The sequence below is a fragment of the Mesoplodon mirus genome, assembly GCF_964341445.2.
Source record: "Mesoplodon mirus genome assembly, chromosome: 18".
NCBI classification, from domain to species: domain Eukaryota; kingdom Metazoa; phylum Chordata; class Mammalia; order Artiodactyla; family Ziphiidae; genus Mesoplodon; species Mesoplodon mirus.
The window spans coordinates 45,336,831-45,360,886 of record NC_138994.1 but is presented as its reverse complement, the minus strand read 5'-3'; the positions used below and the strand labels follow the sequence as shown (position 1 = coordinate 45,360,886).

At 40.5% G+C, this 24,056-nt stretch overlaps 1 protein-coding gene across 3 annotated transcripts in view; it reads right to left on the bottom strand.

Annotated features, from left to right (window-relative positions):
* STX8 (syntaxin 8) overlaps positions 1-24,056 on the bottom strand; it is a 249,653-nt gene that overhangs the window by 95,227 nt on the left and 130,370 nt on the right. For all 3 annotated transcript variants that reach the window (XM_082605555.1, XM_082605557.1, XM_082605556.1), the window contains one exon: positions 2,159-2,260. In XM_082605555.1, coding sequence (XP_082461681.1) covers positions 2,159-2,260 — 102 coding nt within the window. The remainder of the gene's footprint in view (positions 1-2,158; positions 2,261-24,056) is intronic.

The window sequence follows — 24,056 nt, the reverse complement described above, 5'->3', positions numbered from 1 at the left end:
GGCCTCTATGTTGCAAATACAAAATCTTACTTGCTTAGTGCATGATTGCTTAGTGCATGAAAAAGACCTCAGGAGGGCTTCCCTGGTGGCGCAGTGGTTGGGAGTCCGCCTGCCGATGCAGGGGACACGGGTTCGTGCCCCGGTCCGGGAAGATCCCACATGCCGCGGAGCGGCTGGGCCCGTGAGCCATGGCCACTGGGCCTGCGCGTCCGGAGCCTGTGCTCCGCAACGGGAGAGGCCACAACAGTGAGAGGCCCGCGTACAGCAAAAAAAAAAAAAAAAAAAAAAAAAGACCCCAGGAAAGTTGTCTCTTAACTGGAAGATTCTTCCTACTTTCCACATAGAAAGGGAATGGCTAATACTTGCTCGCTGCTTACTATGTGCCAACGACTACCGTAAGTGCTGTACATCCCTATCTATCTACTCACCTACCTACCTCTATAGCATCTATATCTTTACCTACATTAACGCATTTATTCCTTGCAACAACCCTCTAAGGTATGCACCATTATTATTCCCATTTCAGAGATGGCGAAATCGAGGCAAAGGGGAGTGGGTTTTCCCAAGGTCACACAGCCAGTGAATGGTAGAGCTGGGATTTGAGCCCAGGCTCTGGGGCCCATGTTTTTCACTATCATGCTTTAGCGCCTCTCTGAATAAAATATGGAAATTCAGGGACGCTGGCGAGTGGACACTTTACATATTTTATACAATTTCATTTTGATAACCAGGTCATCTTTTTTTTTTTTTTTTTTTTTTTTACAGCCGAGGAAACTAAAGTTCAGAAAGATTAAGTTTATATAAGAATCGAAGATAATAACAGATGGAGGTGGGAGTGAACCCATCTATCTCTGTCGCCAAAGTTTCAGGATCTGGTGCAAAGAACATCCCTATGGCTAGAAGTTAGGAGAAGGCTGGTAAAGCACAATCAAGGAGGCTTTACTTTGTGCAGGAAGTAGAAAGAAGCGCATGCCTACAGGCGCAGAAGCACAGAGTGGCTTGGTATCTGGTGGATGAGAACTGCCAGGTTACGGGGAGCAGACAGGTGATAAAAGGGCAGCAGGTGGGCGCCTCCAAGTTCCACTTCCTCTGAGATTCCAGAGTCCATTTTGCCCAGTCCTCCATCACCCTGTTGTTCTAGATTTCTGTTTAACCACACACACAGGCAAGGAAGATAACACTTCTCAAGCTGTGCATCCCAGATGACCCTCGCACAGATCCTTGTTCTAAAACTGGATAGATGGGAGGGGTGCAGTGTATTTTTCGTATTGAAAGGGCTAAAAGTCAGGCAAAGCCTGTGCTCAGATCATTAGTTTTTTTTAGTGCTACTGCACTTCTATTTATAACAAAGTTATTAGCCTTATAAACTGAGTTATCTTTGTGAGATGAAGCATCAAATAACAATGACTGTGATTACTGCTAGTGTCGCCACCATTCACTGTCACTTACCTGTGGGCAAGGCACTGTGCACAAGCAACAGATCATTGAAACCCCACAAACACGTGCATCAGAACTTCTGCCGAAGAGCAAGGACCCACATCGGGATTGCCTGGTGCGCTTGTTAAATGATGAACACTCTTGAACCCCAACCTAGCCCTACTCAACCAGAATCTCGACGGGAGGGCCAGGGAATCAGCACTTTAAGAGTCATTCCCAGTGATTCTTATTTTGGCCTGTGTTTCCTCATTTTACGTACAAGGTATTAAGAAATGATAACTTCACTAAATAACAGGATATAAACTCATTTGAACTGTAGAATCTGTGCTCTTAACTGCTCTATGGCTCAAGCTTCAACAATGAAGCGACTAAAACAGGCACAAAACAAGCAAGATCGCCTTTAAAACCCATGAGATCTGCCACCACCAGTCTGCATGATGTCATAGAATTTCCCAAACTATTATTCTCGGTAAGCATACAGGAAGGTTTCTTACTTTAAATTAAAAAAAAAGTTAACAATGCATTATACTTCCCCTGCCCTCATAACAATTCATTTCATTTTAACAAGATTTAGGGATCTTCTAGCAATTTCAATGCTTCATCACTTGAAACTGCCTGTACTAGAAGAGCAACCAAATCCCTGCGGTAAAATTAGACCAACCTGGGAAGCTTATCCGCAAATGATTAGAGAAGCAGAGCTGTAGCTACAGCAATCTCTTACCACAAGACGTGGACTTCCTGTCCACCAGATTCACACGCCTGGTTTCGGTGCGAAGTTTCTCATCGGTATTCTCCACCAGGTTGGCAAGGTCATCAATTATCTCTATAAAGGAAAACAAAGATGCATGGTTAATACTCCAAAAATACCTTGGCTCACATCAGAGTCTCATAGCTGTGGTGGTCCTTCCTAGTAATAATTCTCTCAACTGCAGTGAGTGAGAAGGTTTTAAAGAACTCATGTATATTCTCTGAAAACTGCAATTCTGATTCATTAAAGGTTGGGGGTGGGGTCGGGAGGGAAGGAGTAGTAAAGAAAAAAACGAGTTCAACACAATTCCAGGAGACAGAGGAGAAATGTCAAAAGTTCAGGGGAAAGAAAGCATGACCCAACAAATTTATGCCCAGCCAAGTTGTCACTGGAGTATAAAGACGACAGACAGACGGTATAGAGGACTTCAGGGACCACTGGGATCCTTCTTAAGAAAACTACTTGATGATGAAATCTAGCCAAGCAAGAGGTGAATAAAAATACAGAACTCTGGGCTGGAGAAGCCAGAGGCCATGACATAAGAGATGATGGTGAGAACTGAATCCTTTTAAATACTGAGCTGAGAACAAATAAATATATAGATTAGGTTACAGAAAAGTAGACAAACATAATAAACAGTGACAATGGAATTATAAGTGAAAATCAGGAAGCACTTGGGGGGCGGTGGCAAGAAAGGTAAGCAACAGCTAAGATGTTAATTTCTTCATCACTCACAGCAGAGTCATATCAAGCTGTTGGAAAGTAAAACATATAGAGATTTACAGCTCTGTAAAAATCACCAAAGCTTCAATGTTTTATGTTATTATTTTGTTAACCTTAAATGGATCTTTTAGCAACTACTACCTCTTGGAGAGAACTCTTCATGTGAAGTTTATCTTTTTTTTTTTTTTTTTTTTGCGGTACCCGGGCCTCTCACTGCTGTGGCCTCTCCCGTTGAGGAGCACAGGCTCCGGACGCGCAGGCTCAGCGGCCATGGCTCACGGGCCCAGCCGCTCCGCGGCATGTGGGATCCTCCCGGACCAGGGCACGAGCCCGTGTCCCCCGCATCGGCAGGCGGACTCTCAACCACTGTGCCACCAGGGAAGCCCCTGAAGTTTGTCTTTTAATAGTGAAATAAAGCACTTAATATTAAAATAGCATATATAATATGACCCTACTTATGTAAAATTATTTCTATCCCTCCTTTTATACATACGAACCTGTAAAGATATATCCAATGTTAACCTAATGTTAATAATGACTATTTCTAGGTGGTGTGATCCTGGGTGATCTTCCTTGTATTATCTGTTTTATCTGAATTTCTTATAATGAACTCTATATACTATTTTTTTAAATTTTTTAAAATTTTAAAATTTTTTTAAAAATTTCTTTTTCCTCCCTCCTTCCCTCTCTCCCTTTTTAGTGATTGCTTTACAGATATGTTGTCCAATACGTTACCATTTTTCTTAAAGAATGAAATAAAACCCACAAGGAAGTCAAAGAAAGCTTTCAGAAAGTTGTTTGAGCTCAGTTTTCATGGCCATGTATGTGGGTGAAGAAGCAAGAATAGTGCGACTCATGCAAAAAGAGTAGCATATGAAAGGCACAGAGGAGTTGGGAGGTCTTTCTTCCAGATCCTACAGCACTTCCTACAATCTTTTTACTTAGAGACCCTTTTTTTTTGTACTGAATTATCTGTTTGCATGTCTTTCTTTTACAGAAAGAGTATGACAGACACTAACTTTTATTCATCTCTGTATCTCCCATCCCTAGGAGAGTGCTTAATATACAACAAGATAAATACTACAAGATAAAGGCCGTGAATGGAGTGTAAAAGATAAAGGCATTGAATAATTTCAAAGCATTGAATAATTTGTTGCTTCTTAGAAAAGTGGATCTAAGCCAAATTTGCCCAATGTTATCTGTACAACACCTGCCTAGAAAATATTTCACTATTATTTAACGATCCATTCATAACTATTTCCTTGTATTCAATGACATACTCTCCCAGTTTCCCTTTCACTTATCTGTAAGCTCTGTCTAGTCTCCTCTTCCTCTTAAATGTTGGTGATCCCCAGAATTCTGTATATTTCTACTCTATTTCAGTTTTAAATCTAAAATTTAAATTCAATAATTTAATTTTAAATATTTTTAGTATTTAAAATATTAAAATTTTAATTTAAATATTTTTAAATTAAAAAACTTTTTTCTGCTCTACATAGCTCTCCAAAGATCCTTGACTCATATAGCCAACTGCTTACTACTTAACTCTACCTTGAAATTCCTACAAATATCTGACTCTCAAGGTCTCTAAAACCAAACTCTTCATCTTCCCTCAAACTGGACTCCCCTATCTTCGTTGCCTCAGTTAATGGCACCACCATTCATTTTTGCTTGCCCAAGATGGAAACCTTTTTTTTTTTTTCCCTGCTGTATTGGGTCTTCACTGCTATGCATGGGCTTTCTCTAGTTGCAGCAAGCAGGGGCTACTCTTTGTTGCAGTGCATGGGCTTCTCATTGTGGTGGCTTCTCTTGTTGCAGACCACAGGCTCTAGGTTCATGGGTCTCAGTAGTTGCACACGGACTCAGTAGTTGTGGTGCACAGGCTTAGTTGCTCTGCAGCATGTGGGATCTTCCTGGATGCATTGGCAGGCGGATTCTTAACCACCGTGCACTGCAATCAGTAGCCCCCGCTCGCCGCAACTAGAAAAAGCCCATGCATAGCAACAAAGACACAAAGCAGCCAAATATAAATAAGTAAATAAATAAGTAAATAAATAAATAAATTTATATTTTAAAAAATAGACTGACAATACTAATTGTTGGGGATGATTTGGCACAAAGTTAAATGAAGTAGTATTTGTCTGTTCTACTCCAGCTAAGCATATATCTACTCTATGACCCAGAAATTTCACCCTTAGGAATTTACCAAACAGGAATAGAAACATGTTTCTCAAAAAGACGTGTACAGAGCTTTCCTGGTGGCACAGTGGTTGAGAGTCCGCCTGCCGATGCAGGGGACACGGGTTCGTGCCCCGGTCCGGGAAGATCCCACATGCCGCGGAGCGGCTGGGCCCGTGAGCCATGGCCGCTGAGCCTGCATGTCCGGAGCCTGTGCTCCGCAACGGGAGAGGCCACAGCAGTGAGAGGCCCACGTACCGAAAAAAAAAAAAAAAAAAAAAAAGACCTGTACAAAAATATACCCAACAGCGATACTCACGAGAACCCAAAACTAGGAACCACCTAATATCCATCAATAGGGGAATGGATAAGCAAACTGTGGTAACTGTACTGTTCAGTAATAAAAAACAAAGAGCTTCTTATAACTGTAACAACTGTTACTTTGTTGGCTAAATAATAAAAAAAAATAAATCTCAAAAGCATTTTGTTGGCGAAAATTAGAAAGTAATATATACTTAATAATTCCATTATAAAGTATGAGGACAAACCTAATCTACTAGATAGAAATCAGAAAGCAGTTGCCTCTGGGGTGGGGATGGAGGGGACTGACTGGAAAGGGAGAAGAGGGAATTTTCTGGGACGATGGAAATGTTCTAAATATTCTCACAAACGTATGCAGTTGTCAAAATGCATGGAACTGAACACTAAGGTCTGTACACTTTGTTGTATGTAAATTATACCTCAATTAAAAATGTAAAGCAGAAACAACAAGGACCTGTTGTATGGCACAGGGAACTATACTGAATACCTTGTAATAACCTACAATGGAAAAGAATCTGAAAAATATATATATATGTATATAAAAAACTGAATCACTTTGCTATACACTTGAAACTAACACAACATTGTAAATCAACTATACTTCAATAAAAAGTTGTTTGAAAAAAATACATATGTATATAAATTAGAAAAAAAATTGAAGTTTACAATATCATGATACTTCTAGGATTTTCCAGAAAGGAAGAAAAAAGGGAGGGAGGAAGGAAGGCAGGCAGGCAGGGAGACCTGTTGGAAAGACAAAGCAAATGACTTAGAATAACAAAATTTTCCAGCTGCAAGAAGTCAGGGGATCATCTTGTACCTCCTCCCCCTTAACAACCCCCCACCCAACCCCGTGCCAGTAACAGGGAAGCTCGTGAGAAAATCAATTCCACGGCTGAGCTGGAGGGGGGCTGTAATTATAAGTTTCTATATTTCGAGCTGAAAATCTGCCTGCTTTTAACTTTCACCTTCTATTTCTAGAACAACACAATTCCAGTGTTCTTCCTTCCAGAAGACAATTCTCCTCGTATAACTCCTTAGTCTTGTCTTCTCAGCTACAGACACTTAGCTCTGAACATTAACAGATCGTCAGAGGAAGCGATTTCTAGATCTTGTGACATCTTGATGCACTGTATTCATCCTAAAATGTGACGCGAGGACTTGGATCCATCGTTTCAGGTTCTGTCCAGTCAGCACAGAACACACTGAGTTTCGACAGAGTAGCATATATAAAAGTCAGTATTTTTAAGTTCCATTCCTCATGTCCTATCAGGATATTCCATAGTAACAGCTATGCTTCCTAGAGTTGCTTGGTCCATTGTTCTCACGCAAATGATTACAGTTGAGATTGCATGATATGTTTTAATGTCACAACATGTAACAAAATTTAGACTTAATAAGCTTCTAGCACTATAAGAAAGTCAAGTGCAAAATATTCCTTGTCAGATACTAAATACAATATGTCAGCTGTTATATGTTAACTGGGTTTCTGGATAGAGTTCTCATTAAATTTGTAAATATTCATAACAGAGGTAAATACAAAATTGGTAGAAGATTAGCTAAGCAAAAATCAGCAGTCAACACTGAAGGGGTTAATGTTTTAATCTCAGACCAAACACAGAGTTTTTCATCTTGGTTGGTAAACCTCATCTGATTACTAGTTTGTTTGCTTTAAAACCAAACAAAAATCCCTCTATTTTTAGGTGATAAAAATCATTTAATAGCAGTTTATAAATGAGAGGGGGAAAAGTATAAGATTATCCACACACCCCAGTAATCACTCCTATGGATTCCCTTCTAAGATTTGACATACACATACGCATTTTTATATAATTGCAATATATAAGCCTTTTGCCCCTGTTAACATATCATTTGTATGCTTTCATCTTGTTACACAGTCTTCAGTTATAATTTCTAACGGTTACAAAATATTCATGCCATTAAATAAACATTCATTAAAAATAGCCCATTATGGTATATGTAGAATTCTTCTATATTTCCATATAATGAGTCAATGAATTCTTTCCTCCGTTATCATCTTCCTTCTTTTCTATTGTTTTCTTAATTAAGCGTGATTTTGACTGCCACATGGACTTTGAAACATACCGCCAAGTCAGTTTTTAAAAGGTTTGCACTGCCACTACTGTTGGTTGGTTTGATCAAATTCACTCATCAATATGACCTCAGAAGGCGACTTCCAAGAGCAGGGAGCCTGGGGGAATTCCCACCTTGCAGCCTAGTAGCTTCTAAGGGGGGAATTCCCCCAACCACAGTCAGTTACGAGCACATTAAACACAGGTTTCAGAATACAGGTTAAGAAATAACCAGCTGACTCTTTCAGATCCCTCAAAGTACAGCCTCCAAAGAGCAACTGGTATTTTACTTCCTGGTAAGTATTTGCACTTGGTTTCAAGAAGGAACTTATGTTTCTATCACATGTTAATTCGAGATACCAAGTGCCATTCCAACACAGAAAGAAAAAAAATGGACAATAGAAAGTATTTTCTCATCAAAAAGTGGTGAGAAATATTATACAGTGCCAACATAGCTGGCTCCAAATATATTTAATTTTCTTCTAGGCTCAGTTACAGTCTCAGTAAAATCTATATAAGGGCAGAGAGTGTGCTGCATATTTTCAGATAAATTTGGTGCCTTTTGGGCCTCCCTGGTGGCGCAGTGGTTGAGAGTCCGCCTGCCGATGCAGGGGATACGGGTTCGTGCCCCGGTCTGGGAGGATCCCATATGCCGCGGAGCGGCTGGGCCCGTGAGCCATGGCCGCTGGGCCTGCGCGTCCGGAGCCTGTGCTCCGCAACGGGGGAGGCCACAACAGTGAGAGGCCCGCATACCGCAAAAAGAAAAAAAAAAAAAAAAAAATTGGTGCCTTTTGCACTCATAATGGATGCTGGCACTTGCAAAGTCATTATGTTGTTATGCCTTTCACTTAATTGCTAATGACATTTGAAGACAAGCATTAAAAAAACCAAACGGTGAATAAAGACCTTTTCTTGAGGGCATTAGTTTAACTCCCTTTATTCCCTACAATGGAAACTAAACATGGGGTGGGTGATAACCTCTAATAATACACTTTTCTGTACACTAGGAAACCAGGAACAGAAGGATAGACCAATCTGTGACTCAGCAAAGGAAAAGTAACACGTTGGCCAAGGCACCCTATGGCAGGGCACCCAAGCAGAGCCTCTGGGAGCACTCAAGCTTCAGAGGCCTAGGAGAAAGCCCCTTGGCCATACCTGCTCCCATTTTAAGCAGGAACAGGTGGGCCAGGCTGCGCAGAAAGCACAGGCTCCTTTCCTTCTTCCTCCCCACCATCAACCCCACGGCCTTTCAGTCTTCCTTCATCCAGGCTGAAACGTGTGTAACAGAGGCCTATGCTGAGTTAGAACCCTTCCCAACTTCTAACAACAGACAGACACTGACGTGTGTGTGAAGATGAGCAAAGAGCCAAAAGGTGTAAATAAAGAGGGAGCATCTGCTCCCCCTCCCTCACCCCTTTTGCCCTAGAAAACACAATTCCTTCCAGAAAAGGACAAAACTTGAGAAACTGGTTTCTGTTTTTAAAACAAGATTCAAGAGGACACTAACTCAATACAACAGAACAGAGAGCCACAATGAGGGACCAACCTAAGTTACTAGAAACAGTGCTCCAGGTAGAAACACACCTGTCAAATTAAAAACCGCAGTGAAGGTAGTTAAACAGATTGTAATCTAAATAAAAGATTTAGTTAGAAAACAAACTGGAATAATCTCCCAGAAGTCACAGAAAGAGGTTACAGAGGACAAAATGTGGAAGGAAAAAAATAAGAGACAGGGATAAACATCCAGGAAAACAGAAGGAGAAACAGCGGTCAAGTAAATAATAAATTTTCCTCTTAAACCAGAACCCGAGTCTCATAATATAATAATCAAGATCAAATCCAAAATTACTCAGGATATGAAGTACCAGAAAACCTTAAGATGCATCAGAAAAGACAATCAGCAGATGCCAATGCTGAAATGACACAGCTGTTGGAATTATCTGACAAAGACTTTAAAGCAGCTATAATATAAATGCCCCAACAAGTAAAAGTGAACACTCTTGAAACAAAAGTTTCAGAAAAAAATTTTTAAAAAAAGCAGAAAATATAGAGAAGAACCAAATGTGAATTGCAAAACTGAAAACTACAAGAATCAAAATTAGAAAAACTCACTGGATGGGCTCAATAGCAGAATGGAGATGACAGAGGAAAGAGGCAGTGAACTGGAAGACAGGTCAACAGAAACGATCAAATCTGAACAATGAGGAGAAAAGGCAGGGGGATGACCATAGCCTAAGGGACCTACGGGACAATGGCCAAAGGTCAAACATTCATGTCATCAGAGTCCCAGAAGGAGAGGAAAAGAGTGTGGGGCACAAAAATATTTGAAGAAATATGGCTGAAGTTCTTAAGTTTGACAAAAAACATAAACTTATACATTCAAGAAGCTCAGAAAACCCCCCAAAAGATAAACACAGAGAAATCCATGTCTGGACACATCAAACCCAAACCGTTGAACACTAAAAACAAAGGAAAAAATCTTGAAAACCACCCCCCAAAATGACATATTACTTCTAGGAAAACAAAGATTTGAAAGACTGTGGATTTCTCACCAGAAATCATGGAGGCCAGAAGAATGTATAAGAACATTTTTTAAATGCTGAAAGGAAACTGTCAACACAGAAGTTTATATCCAGCAAAAATATCCTTTGGGAATCAAGGTGAAAGAAAGGTATTCTCAGATGAAGTGTTAAGAGAATTTACAGACACCACACAAAAAAACTGCTGAAGGCAATTTTTCAGACAGAAAGGAAATCACACCAGCAGAAAATCTGGTACATCAGAAATGAAGAACAACAGAATGATAAACGTTTGGGTAAATATAATAGATCCTTCTCCAATTAAGTTCTTTAATTATTTGACAGTTGAAAGCAAAACTTACAACATCTGGTTTTCAATGAACATGAGTATCATACACCATACTGATGGGAGGGAAGGGTAAAGGGACCTTTATGGTGGTATGGTTACTATACCCCCAATAGACATGATAAAATACTGATTCTAAGCAGACTGTAGAATGTTAAGTATATATATTGTCATCCCTAGTAACCACAAATACAATCTGTACAAAGATATATAGCAAAAAGCTCAACAGAAAAATTAAAATGGAATACTACAAAAGTTCATATGTGTGATTCCATTTATATGATAGTCTCCAAAAGACAAAACTATACTGATGGAGAACAAGCCAGTTGGTGATCACCAAGGGTTAGGGATGGGGGAGGGAACAATGGCAAAGGAACAGCACAAGGGGTGATGGAACTGTTCTGTGTCCTGTCTGTGGTAGTGGTTACACAAACCTACACATGTGTTAAAATTCACAGCACTACACAAACACACACACAGTCGATTTTTCTGTATGTTAATTTAAAAATTCAAATTAAAAAAGATATAATGAACAAAGAGAGGTATGGGTAAAGGAAGAACATCAGAGAATGCTAGTGTTTAAAGAACAAGAGGAACAAAAACTAGAAACAAAGGAGGAGGCTAAAAAAGCAGAAGAGAATGCTGTCCTAGAGGGCAGCGCTGCAGAAAAGAGGGTGGCATATACCATGTCTATGGACTGGTAATCGGGCCATTGCTGTGGACTGTGCTGAGAGCCGCTTTGGGTGGGGGAAGAAGGGGGCAATTTGCCTGAGTTGCAGGACTGAATGCAGCCGAAGTGTGGGGAAAGGAAGATGGTAAGAGGACCCTAGTGTGTTACTGAAAACTCTTATAATGTAAAACCAAAACACTAACTACTAATATTTACTGAAAACTTGCCAGGTGCTAAATCACTGTTTTTATTTTATTTTATTTTATTTTTATTTTTATTTATTTATTTTTGCAGTACACGGGCCTCTCACTGTTGTGGCCTCTCCTGTTGCGGAGCACAGGCTCCGGACGCTCAGGCTCAGCGGCCATGGCTCATGGGCCCAGCTGCTCCGCGGCATGTGGGATCTTCCCGGACCGGGGCACGAACCCGTGTCCCCTGCATCGGCAGGCGGATTCTCAACCACTGCGCCACCAGGGAAGCCCCTAAATCACTGTTTTTAAATCTTGAGTTGTATCTAGTTCATTATAAAGTGAAAAACAATTCTTCTATACCCCACAGTATTAATGTTATTCTATTTAAATTATTTAATTAAATATAAACATCAATGGTAGTATATATTATTTATGTTTATATCTCTTTATTCCATAGTTCTAAAAATATTCATATTAAAAATAAAAACTAAAATTCTGTTTAATAACAATAATTTCATGCTGACAGAGACAGCCTGTTTTCTGAGTAGTAAATTGCTGCTTGAAACATGAATATGATACAGACTAAAGTATGGGTCCTTTGGGGTTGTCCTGCTAGTCTTTATTCCAATTGTGGAGACATCTTTCAGACATTGCACAGTGACAGCCTTTGGCCTTCTCTTGCAAGCAAATATATCATTACATATTAAGTATACCTTCTTCTCTCATCAGCCAAGGATTACTAAGACAATTACAAATACAAATGTGGGCTAGAATTGCATGGCAAGACACAATACAGTGGTCATCCCAACAATATTTAAAAATCAAAAGGATTTTCTGGATTATCAATAGTAGAGAGAGAAAAAATTTTTTAAGTCATTAAAAAAATAAAGTCCCGCAGAGCTCAGAGAAGGCACTATTGGTCCTAATTTGAATATAGAATGCTAAAAGCATAACATTTCTTACCTTAAGTTACTCATTAAACAGCTCTACAATAGGCATAAAAATATTGACCTCACCAGTTTTCCTAGCCCTTCAAGAAAAACATCTACTTAAAAAAAATGTTAAGGAGGAGACCTTCAAGATGGCAGAGGAGTAAGACGTAGAGATTACCTTCCTCCCCACAAGTACATCAGAAATACATCTACATGTGGAACAACTCCTATAGAACACCTACTGAACAGTGGCAGAAGATCTCAGACTTCCCAAAAGGCAAGAAACTCCCCATGTACCTGGGTAGGGGAAAAGAAAAAAGTATCAAGTATCTTTTCTGACCACAATGCTGTGAGACTAGATATCAATTACAGGAAAAATATCTGTAAAAAAATACAAACACATGGAAGCTAAACAATACACTACTAAAAAACCAAGATATAACTGAAAAAATCAAAGAGGAAATCAAAAAATACCTAGAAACAAATGACAATGAAAACATGACTACCCAAAACCTACAGGATGCAGCAAAAGCAGTTCTAAGAGGCAATTTTATAGCAATACAATCCTACCTCAAGAAACAAGAAACATCTCAAACAACCTAACCTTACACCTAAAGCAATTAGAGAAAGAACAAAAAAACCCCCACAGTTAGCAGAAGGAAAGAAATCATAAAGATCAGATCACAAATAAATGAAAAAGAAATGAAGGAAACCATGGCAAAGACCAATAAAACTAAAAGCTGGTTCTTTGAGAAGGTAAACAAAATTGATAAAACATTAGCCAGACTCATCAGGAAAAAAAGGGAGAAGACGCAAATCAGTAAAATTAGAAATGAAAAAGGAGAAGTAATAGATGGCACTGTAGAAATACAAAGGATCATGAGAGATTACTACAAGCAACTATATGCCAATAAAATGGACACCCTGGAAGAAACAAATTCTTAGAAAAGCACCACCTTCCAAGACCGAACCAGGAAGAAATAGAAAGTATAAACAGACCAATCACAAGCACTGAAATTGAGACTGTGATTAAAAATCTTCCAACAAACAAAAGCCCAGGACCAGATGGCTTCACAGGTGAATTCTATCAAACATTCAGAGAAGAGCTAACACCTATCCTTCTCAAACTCTTCCAAAATATAGCAGAGGGAGGAACACTCCCAAACTCATTCTACGAGGCCACCATCACCCTGATACCAAAACCACACAAAGATGTCACAAAGAAAGAAAACTACAGGCCAATATCACTGAGGAACATAAATGCAAAAATCCTCAACAAAATACTAGCAAACAGAATCCAGCAGCACATTAAAAGGATCATACACCATGATCAAGTGGGGTTTATCCCAGGAATGCAAGGATTCTTCAATATATGCAAATCAGTGTGATAAACCATATTAACAAATTGAAGGAGAAAAACCATATGATCATCTCAATAGATGCAGAAAAACTATCGACAAAATTCAACACCAATTTATGATAAAAACCCTCCAGAAAGCAGGCATAGAGGGAACTTACCTCAACATAATAAAGGCCATATACGACAAACCCACAGCCAATATCGTTCTCAGTGGTGAAGAACTGAAACCATTTCCATTTAAGACCAGGAACAAGACAAGATTGTCACTCTCACCACTATTATTCAACAAATTTTGGAACTTTTAGCCACAGCAATCAGAGATGAAAAAGAAAAGGAATCCAAGTTGGAAAAGAAGAAGTAAAGCTGTCACATGATACTATACATAGAGAATCCTAAAGATGCTACCAGAAAACTACTAGAGCTAATCAATGAATTTGGTAAAGTAGCAGGATACCAAATTAAGGCACAGAAATCTCTTGCATTCCTATACAGTAATGATGAAAAAGCTGAAAGAGAAATTAAGGAAACACTCCCACTAACCACTGCAACAAAAATAATAAAATACCTAGGAATAAACCTACCTAAGGAGACAAAAGACCTGTATGCAGAAAACTATAAGACACTGATGAAAAAAAATTAAAGATGATACAAACAGATAGAGAGATATACCATGTTCTTGGAAGAATCAACATTGTGAAAATGACTATACTACCCAAATCCATCTACAGATTCAATGCAATCCCTATCAAACTACCAATGGCATTTTTCACAGAACTAGAACAAAATATTTCACAGTGTGTATGGAAACAGAAAAGACCCCAAATAGCCAAAGCAATCTTGAGAAAGAAAAATGGAGCTGGAGGAACCAGGCTCCCTGACTTCAGACTATACTACAAAGCTACAGTAATCAAGACAGTGTGGTACTGGCACAAAAACAGAAATACAGATCAATGGAACAGGATAGAAAGCACAGAGATAAACCCACGCACATATGGTCACCTTATCTTTGATAAAGGAGGCAAGAATATACAATGGAGAAAAGACAGCCTCTTCAATAAGTGGTGCTGGGAAAACTGGACAGCTACATGTAAAAGAATGAAATTAGAACACTCCCTAACACCATACACAAAAATAAACTCAAAACGGATTAAAGACTTAAATGTAAGGCCAGACACTATAAAACTCTTAGAGGAAAACACAGGCAGAACACTCTATGACATAAATCACAGCAAGATCCTTTTTGACCCACCTCCTAGAGAAATGGAAGTAAAAAGAAAAATAAACAAATGGGACCTAATGAAACTTAAAACTTTTGCACAGCAAGGGAAACCATCAACGAGATGAAAAGACAACCCTCAGAATGGGAGAAAATATTTGCAAAGGAAGCAACTGACAAAGGGTTAATCTGCAAAATATACAAGCAGCTCAATATCAAATAAACAAACAACCCAATCCAAAAATGGACAGAAGACCTAAACAGACATTTCTCCAAAGAAGATATACAGATTGCCAACAAACACATGAAAGGATGCTCAACATCACTAATCATTAGAGAAATGCAAATCAAAACTACAATGAGATATCACCTCACACTGGTTAGAACAGCCATCATAAAAAAAAATCTACAAGCAGTAAATGCTGGAGAGAGTATGGAGAAAAGGGAACCCTCTTGCACTGTTGGTAGGAATGTAAATTGATACAGCCACTATGGAGAACAGTATGGAGGTTCCTTAAAAAACTAGACATAGAACTACCATACGACCCAGCAATCCCACTACGGGGCATATACCCTGACAAAACCATAATTCAAAAAGAGTCATGTACCACAATATTCATTGCAGCTCTATTCACAATAGGCAGGACATGGAAGCAACCTAAGTGTCCATCGACAGATGAACGGATAAAGAAGATGTGGTACATATATACAATGGAATATTACTCAGTTATAAAGAGAAACAAAATTGAGTTATTTGTAGTGAGGTGGATGGACTAGAGACTGTCATCAGAGTGAAGTAAGTCAGAAAGAGAAAAACAAATACCGTATGCTAACACATATATATGGAATCTAAAAAACAGAAAAAATGCTTCTGAAGAACCTAGCAGCAGGACAGGAATAAAGACAAAGACGTAGAGAATGGACTTGAGGACAGAGGGAGCGGGAAGGGTAAGCTGGGACGAAGTGAGAGAGTGGCATGGACATATATACACTACCAAACGTAAAATAGACAGCTAGTGGGAAGCAGCCACATAGCACAGGGAGATCCGCTCAGTGCTCTGTGACCACCTAGAGGGGTGGGATAGGGAGGGTGGGAGGGAGACGCAAGAAGGAGGAGATATGGGGATATATGTATATGTGTAGCTGATTCACTTTGTTATAAAGCAGAAACTAAGACACCATTGTAAAGGAATTATACTCCAATAAAGATGTTAAAAAAAAAGGTTAAGCCATATTAGAACCCCTGCTAATTATGTAACAATAAAAATACATTTCCCGTTATTTTAGAAAACTGGAATCCTGGTGATAATGTGCTCAGCTCTGACTGAATAATTTCAAGATAATCACCACGTTTTTTGCACCTTGAATAAAAAGGCTATATACTGTATGAATCTAATTATATGACATCCTGGAAGAGGCAAAACTATAGAGAGAATACAGTGATCAGTGTTTGCCAGGAGTTTAGAAGGAATAGGGAAGGGATGAACAGGTGAAGCACAGGGATTTTTAGGGCAGTACAAAAGTCTGTATGATACTGTAACGGTGAATATGTGACATTATGGATTTGTCAAAACCCATAGAACTTTACATTCATTAAGGTTCACTTCTTGTGCTGTAAATTAAGAAAACAAAAATCATTTAGGAGGCTGGGGATTCCAGGAAGGAACACAGAGTGTTATACGAGCATCTAGCCGTACTGTAAATGTATCAGACAGCATCCCTGAAAAGGGTGGAAAGAACAGGTGCTGACGTAAGTTACTCTGGGAATGAGTGGAGTCTGTAAGACTGGAGGCAAAAGCACTGCATATAAGCGCTGAATTCTAGTTGATGCAGTGGATTTACCTGGTGGTACGAGTTAATTACAATAGGGCTTATACATGTACATGGAAGTGAGCAATTACGGAAATGGATGATGGATGGTAAGAGCCAGATTCTCACTGCTGGACTGGAAATTTAAAGATAAGCAAGAAGAAGAGGCTAGGACAATCCATGTGGTTAACAGATGAGAGTCAGAGACATCGGTATGACCTTAATATAAAGACGGTTACATAGGGATATGTGTTAGTAAACAGACATGCATTTCTATGCTTTGTCAATTGAGAAGGCATTAAAAAAAAGCAATACCCCAGGAGCAACAAGCACACTTGGCACCCAGATCTTGGTTTTAAGGCCATTCTCCAGTAAAAGAAAATAGATGACTCTCGGACTGGCACAGGAAATATATAAGAGGAGCCTGAAGTATCTGGTAGGACAGAAACTAAGGAAGTGCTTTAAAAGACAAACAACAACAAAACAACCTCACCAATGGGGATACGTCAAAGGAGCATAGGAGCCAACCGACAGAGCTCCGCATGGCCAAAGCTGGAATAATTTGAGCAACAAAATAAAGTAGCCAAAAGTATAAAATAATATCTATAGTAAATATCCATTAATTTTATACTAAATATAAATATCTGATATATACGCTGATAAAAAACACTTGATTGAATAAGTTCATAAATGAGGGAGAAGAGACAAATCTCCCATGAGAAATTCCCAATAGTTTATGTAGCCAGTCCGTCTCCAAGGAGGGGGGAGTATATGTCTTCACCTCTTAGGTGTGGGCCACAGGTACTGACTTCCTCCCCAGGAGCTGAGCGTGGAAATAAAGGAAGGGGAGGGAGCACCTTTAAGGGGGAGAAGCCCAACAGACACTACCTCAGCCAGATGATCAAGGTTAACGTGAATGGTCGCAGATCACGTGGACCGTATGCACCCTGGATCTGGTATGATGAAAACGGCACTTGACCTCTGTGGACTTCCTCCTACTAACTGATAACTGCAGTCTTATCATGAGGAAAACATCAGACAAAGTCTAGCTGTGTAGTATCTTACAAAATACCTGGCCAGTATCCCCCAGAACTGTCAACATCACCAAAAACAAGAAGTCTGAGAAACTGCCACCACAGCCAAGAGAAGCCTAAAGAGACATGACACTGGAATGTAATGGGGTATCCTGGATAAGATCCTGGAGCAGAGAAAGGACATCAGGTAAAAACTAAGGAAATCTGCATCAACTATGGACTTAAGTATGTATCGATACTGGTTCATTAAAAGTAAAAAATATACCACACTAACGTAAGAAACTAGGCACGGGGTACATGGGAACCCTCTAGTATGATCTTCTCAATTTTTCTGTAAATCTGAAACTGTTCTAAAGAATAAAGTCTTATTTTTAAAAAGGCAATAGCTAACATCATATTTAAAGAGGACACATTAAACACTTTCTCCTAAGATCAGGAACAAGGCAAAGATGTCTATTAGTTTTGCCACGTCTAATCAATGTTTTGGGGGGGAAAAAAAACCCCAGAGTTGGAAAAGTCATACGATCTGATTTCAGGCAATCAAGAGGGTTTGGAATGGCCAAAAGATCAACGGAACAGAACAGAGTCCAGAAACAGATTCAACACAGCTGGCCAACTGAGTTTCCACAAAGAATATCCACACAAACCTCAGATCCCATAAGAATGTCAGCAGGCCTATTTTTTTCAATTTTCTTAGGATCCCTACTTATATGCAAGAGTGAGGACATATTAAGTGAACATACGAATTCTCCACTGGCTCCTGACAAGCAGGTACTATTTCTGCTCATCCTTATGACAACCCCATGAGGCAAGTCTTCCTAGAGGCAAAGGTCAAAGAGGTGAAATGACGTGTCCAAAGTTACGCAGCTGGTAAGTGGCAAAGCCGGTCTGACTTGCAATCTGTCTGATTCCAGAGTTAAGTTGTTCGTAACGTTCAGAAAGGAAAAGGGGGACAGCAGATCAAACAGTACAAGACTGCCTTGTTTGTTCTGTTTTGCTTTGTTTGAAGATGAGATCATTCACATTTTCCCTATAAATATCTTCTAAACTATTGTTAAGTAAATGTTTATTACTTAGTACAATGAATATCTGAATTTCTTAAGCCAAATCTATGATCCAGTTGAGTGTTCCTTTATGCTGTGTTACAGACACTACAGCTTTCTGCATAGTCAGTGGACTTATTTAAATACTATAAAACTAAAAATGTAATCTTATTTGTAACTGTTATAAGAATGTACAGTTCTTACTTGTTGTGATGCTGTATATTGTTGGTCATAATCATAATTGTCTATGTCATGACAGACATGACAAAGACAATGTCACGACTTTGGTGGAGAATATAACCTCCAACTGGGAGCCAAGGCCATTGCCAACATTTCCCCTTTCACAAATGATTATAGAAAATCATGGATAATTTTTACCTACCTCCATTTTATCACTTAAGCTTCTAGACAGTCTCTCATGAAATATCTAGACCCAAACCATTGGATTTTTGCTCCCTTTGAGAAACAGCCTACCTTTCAAATCCAACAGGATTTGCCTGCCTGAGCAATTACTTTTCCTCTGGGACTCAAAAATGCCAACAGGATCACAGCCTTGCATTTCCATATCTGTCCCAGCTACTGAGTGTTTACAGCATGTTCAAGTTCTTATAGCACAGTAAGAACAAAATAGATAAATCCAAAAAGAAAACGTGAGGAATGGAGAAAGTCTTAAACATTATTTCTGGGTTCTTCCTCTTAGAGTTCAACAAAACAGACAAGCTTTTTATAAAATCCATAAAATAGCACTATTTCTAAGTTAGGGCTTACATTCCCTGTTTCAGTCTGATTTCATATAAATGAAGAGTTTTAAAAATACTGTATTAATGATGGTAATACAGTTTTAAAGAACTGTAACCATTTATTATCTTGTCTGATCCTCCTGACAATCCTGAAAAGTAGATAGGGAAACTGTTAGAGTATTTTACAGATGTCCAAACAGGCCCACACAGATTATGCAACTTGCCTAAATTACCCCACGAATAAGTAGTAGGACACAAAGACGGGTCTCTGGATTTCAATTCAAAAGCTTTACTTGGTAGCTCATGCCTCTTATGTCTCAAATTTCAGGTCTGTGTCTACCTCCAGACTAAACATAGTCTGCATTTTTCCCATTCCAGAGGACCATCACCTTGATTTCTCTGTATTTCCCTTTCTTATAGGAGATGTCTGATGAAGCCCAGAGAGTCGATTAAGACATAGATTCTGAGAGATTCGGTACCATGACATCTATCAGTCAGAAAGCTGAAGCTAACCATGCACTCTTGTTTTAAAAAAAACAAATAACTTGAAAAAGAAACATGTTTCCACTTTAGAAGAGAACATTCCTCCTTCACAAAAAAAGTTACCTCCCTTTATTCCAATCAGTTTTAACACTGTGGACCTATTTGAGGTGTGCATCTACATTCTTAAAAGGGGGTGTAAAGGTCCAAGGCAGGTTATCTACAGACAGGTCCCCTGGAGCCACAGTTCACCCACTTATCTTTGCTATCTGATTATTCATATATTTTTAAGAATCCTTGTGTTTTACTTTATATGTATTTTTAAACTCTCCAGGTACAGAAGAGAAATCCAAACGCAAAGTATTGTATAAAGCACAATACAACTGGGCTTCCCTGGTGGCGCAGTGGTTGAGAATCTGCCTGCCAATGCAGGGGACACGGGTTCGAGCCCTGGTCTGGGAAGATCCCACATGCCGCGGAGCAACTGGGCCCGTGAGCCACAACTACTGAGCCTGCGCGTCTGGAGCCCGTGCTCCGCAACAAGAGAGGCCGCGATAGTGAGAGGCCCGCGCATCGCGATGAAGAGTGGCCACCACTTGCCACAACTAGAGAAAGCCCTCGCACAGAAACGAAGACCCAACACAGGAAAAATAAATAAATAAATAAATAAATAAAATTTTTTAAAAAGCACAATACAACTGAAAATGGGGGGTGGGGGAGTCCCACTAATTAAATAACAGCTTAAAATTGAAAATGTCCCAATTTTATACAATGTATCAGTAGACTGATACTCTGCATTATATTTTACTCCTTTATGCCAGTTACCAGTGCACTGCCTCTCAGCTCCAGATTCACCCTTCAGTGCTAACTCTGCACTTGCGGGCTAAACTCCAAGCATCTCTCCTTTGTAGTTCATGTGATGTTAAGCCTATCAGCAGAGGGCAGAGGGCACTGGAGGGACAAAGCCAGAGGCAAGTGCCACTCCAGGATCAGGTGTGCTAGTGTTTTTTCTTCTTCCTGCTGCTGCTCCTGTCCCAGTGACCATGGATACGGACAACATCCAGTGGTGCTGGGTCCCAGCTGTGAGCCCAGAGCAAACGCCCCCTCAAGTGAGCTCAGAGTCCCGGCCTCCAGAATTGGACACCACATACCATCCTGCCAGGGAGTCACTCCCAATGCCCTGACTCCTCTCTGTCCACCCACCAGCCCCCAGCCCTGAGGGGTGTTTCCTAATTGCCCAGCTTCACTGTGGTTCCTCAGTCTGCTGGCCCCAAGAGCAACGTTTTCTGTGGACCAGCTCTGGCAACCAGTGGGCTCCCTCTGCCATCCAGCAGGCTATGGAGAAGCCCACACCTTCTCCAGGGAGGCCTGAATCCCATTTGGGGAGCTCTGGGCCTAGGATGCTGGGCACCACTGAGGAAGTGGGAGTGGTGTAGTAGAAAGAGGAGTACTGAATACAAGTGTGCCTACTGAGATATAAGCTCCAGCCCACCACCCCTTCTCCCTGAATCTCTCCCCAGTCAGCATCTGGAGGCTCCAGCTGCAGGTATCCCCCAAGAGGAGACTGGAGGGTCCAAGAGAAAAGATGGATATACTCTGATACTTGAAACTCCTATAATGAAATGTTTGGGTCCCCCCTCCACTGCCCTAAAGTAAAGGCCCACCAGTTAAACTTCAGCCAACATAAAGTCCTTCCAATCAACTTTTGGTGCCTCACCTTCAAACATGAACATTTAGAATCATCAGGCATTTGAAAAATGACTCCAAAGCAAATCTTTCTTGGAGCAAACAAAACACATGCACACACCTCCTTAGAGAGTTAAAAGAAGACAATGTATGTACAAAACTATAACACACAGGGTAAAATAGGAGCTTTCAGGGAAGAAGAAAGAGTTCTCAGAAATTAGGAGAGCAATAATAGTTCTGATTCTTGGTTATGGTAATGGTTACATGAATCTACACTTGTGATAAAATGATATAGAACCAGACACACACTGTACCAATGTCAAATCCCTGGCTTTGATACCGCACTATAATCATATAAGCGGTAACAGTTGAGATAAGCTGGGTGAAAGACATGGGACCTCTGGTACTATCTTTACAACTTCCTTTCATTTTTTCAAAATGAGAAAAGACAGGATAGTGAGAGAGGAAGAGGGGAAAGAAACAGAAGGAAGACAGAGCTGAGGACATTATTCAAGAAATCAAGCAGGGCTTCCCTGGTGGCGCAGTGGTTGGGAGTCCGCCTGCTGATGCAGGGGACACGGGTTCGTGCCCCGGTCCGGGAAGATCCCACATGCCGCGGAGCGGCTGGGCCCGTGAACCATGGCCGCTGAGCCTGCGCGTCCGGATCCTGTGCTCCGCGACGGGAGAGACCACAACAGTGAGAGGCCCGCGTACCGCAAAAAAAAAAAAAAAGAAATCAAGCAAACAGATAAAGCAATGAAAAATGAGAGAAAAAATTTAAATTAAATGGAGGATTAATTCTTGTGGCCCAACGCTGACAACAGGAACAGAGAGAGAGAGAAAGAGGGAGAGAAAGAGGGAGACAGAGGGAAGGGGGAGGGGAGAGAGAGAGAGAAGAGAAATCATGTGGAGGAAATAATACAGTAAGGTTTCCCAGAATTTAAGGATAAGTTTCCAGATGGAAAGTAAGTACCAAGTGCTCAGAGCAATGACTTTTTTTTTTTTTTTTAAAGGGACTTCCTTGGTGGCACAGTGGTTAAGAATCCGCCTGCCAATGCAGGGGACACAGGTTTGAACCCTGGTCCAGAAAGATCCCACATGTCGCGGAGCAACTAAGCTTGTGCGCCACAACTACTGAGCCTGCGCGCCACAACTACTGAGCCCGTACGCCACAACTACTGAGCCCGCACGCCACAACTACTGAAGCCTGCGCACCTAGAGCCCGTGCTCCGCAACGAGAAGCCTGCGCACTGCAACGGAGAGTAGCCCCTGCTCACCGCAACCAGAGAAAGCCCACGCTCAGCAACTAAGACCCAACGCAGCCAAAAATAAATAAATAAATAAATTTATTTTTAAAAAAAGTCACATCCTTATCATTGTGAAATTTCAGAACACTACAGATGAAAAGATTCTAAAAGCTTTCAGAGATGGGAGTAAAACAGATAGCTCATATACAATGGGAATCAGAATGGCAGATCTTCCCAAAGCAACGCTGAAGGCTGGAGGCTAAAGGAGGCAGGCCTTGAAAATGCCGAGAGAACAAACTCCAACCCAGGATGCAGTCATTCTTCCAATCAGACATGAAGGGAGAATAAAGTGATTTTCAAATGTATACAGTCTTACTTTTTTTTTTTTTTTTTTTTAAACCTCCCATGCACCCTTGCTTGGAAGTTCCTGGAGAAAGAGCTGCACCAAAAAGCGGATGGGGGAAGAAAGAGGATGATTGAGATCCAGAAAGCAGGGAACACACATCAAGGAGGGGCAGAGGGCGCTGCGTTCCCAGCGTGGAGATGCAGGGCACCCCAGAACAGTGTGGACGCATCCTGAGCACAGCCAGCCCAGATCAGAGCAGGGAGACAAAGGACTCCAATCAAAAGACGAAACTGACAAGCCGCTGAACAGTAGTGTCCCCCCAACATTCATATGCTGAAATCCTAACTCCTAAGAGGATGGTATTAGGAGGTGGGGCCTTTGGGAGATGCTTAAGCCATGAGGACAAAAGCCTCCTGAATGGGATTAGTGCCTTATAAAAGAGACCCCACAGAGCTCCCTGGGCCCTTCTGCCACTTGAGGACACAACGAGAAGTCTGCGACCCAGAGCAGGGCCCTCACTGCCTGCTGGCACCCTGATCTCAGATTTCCAGCCTCTACAAGTGTGAGAAATACATTTCTGTGGTCTGTAAGCCTCCCAGTCTGTGATGTTGTTACAGCAGCTGGAACAGACTAAGACAGCTACCAACAGAGTTTGTCTATATTGAAAGGAATTTCAGAATTCTGTTAACTGGGGGCAGGGATGAAAAAGCATCAATAAAGATAACTAAGCAAATAAAACATTAAGAGGCAATTAGTGACTTTAGAGGAAAAGGGTATAATGAAATAAAATCTAATTCTAGAACCCACTGTGGTTCGGTCATGAACAACAATTACATAGTCATGATTCCATCAACACTGACTTAACTAAAATGTGTGAGCAATGGGGGAGAGGGGACGTGTGTATGTATAGGATTGCTGTGGCTTCAATTAACATCTT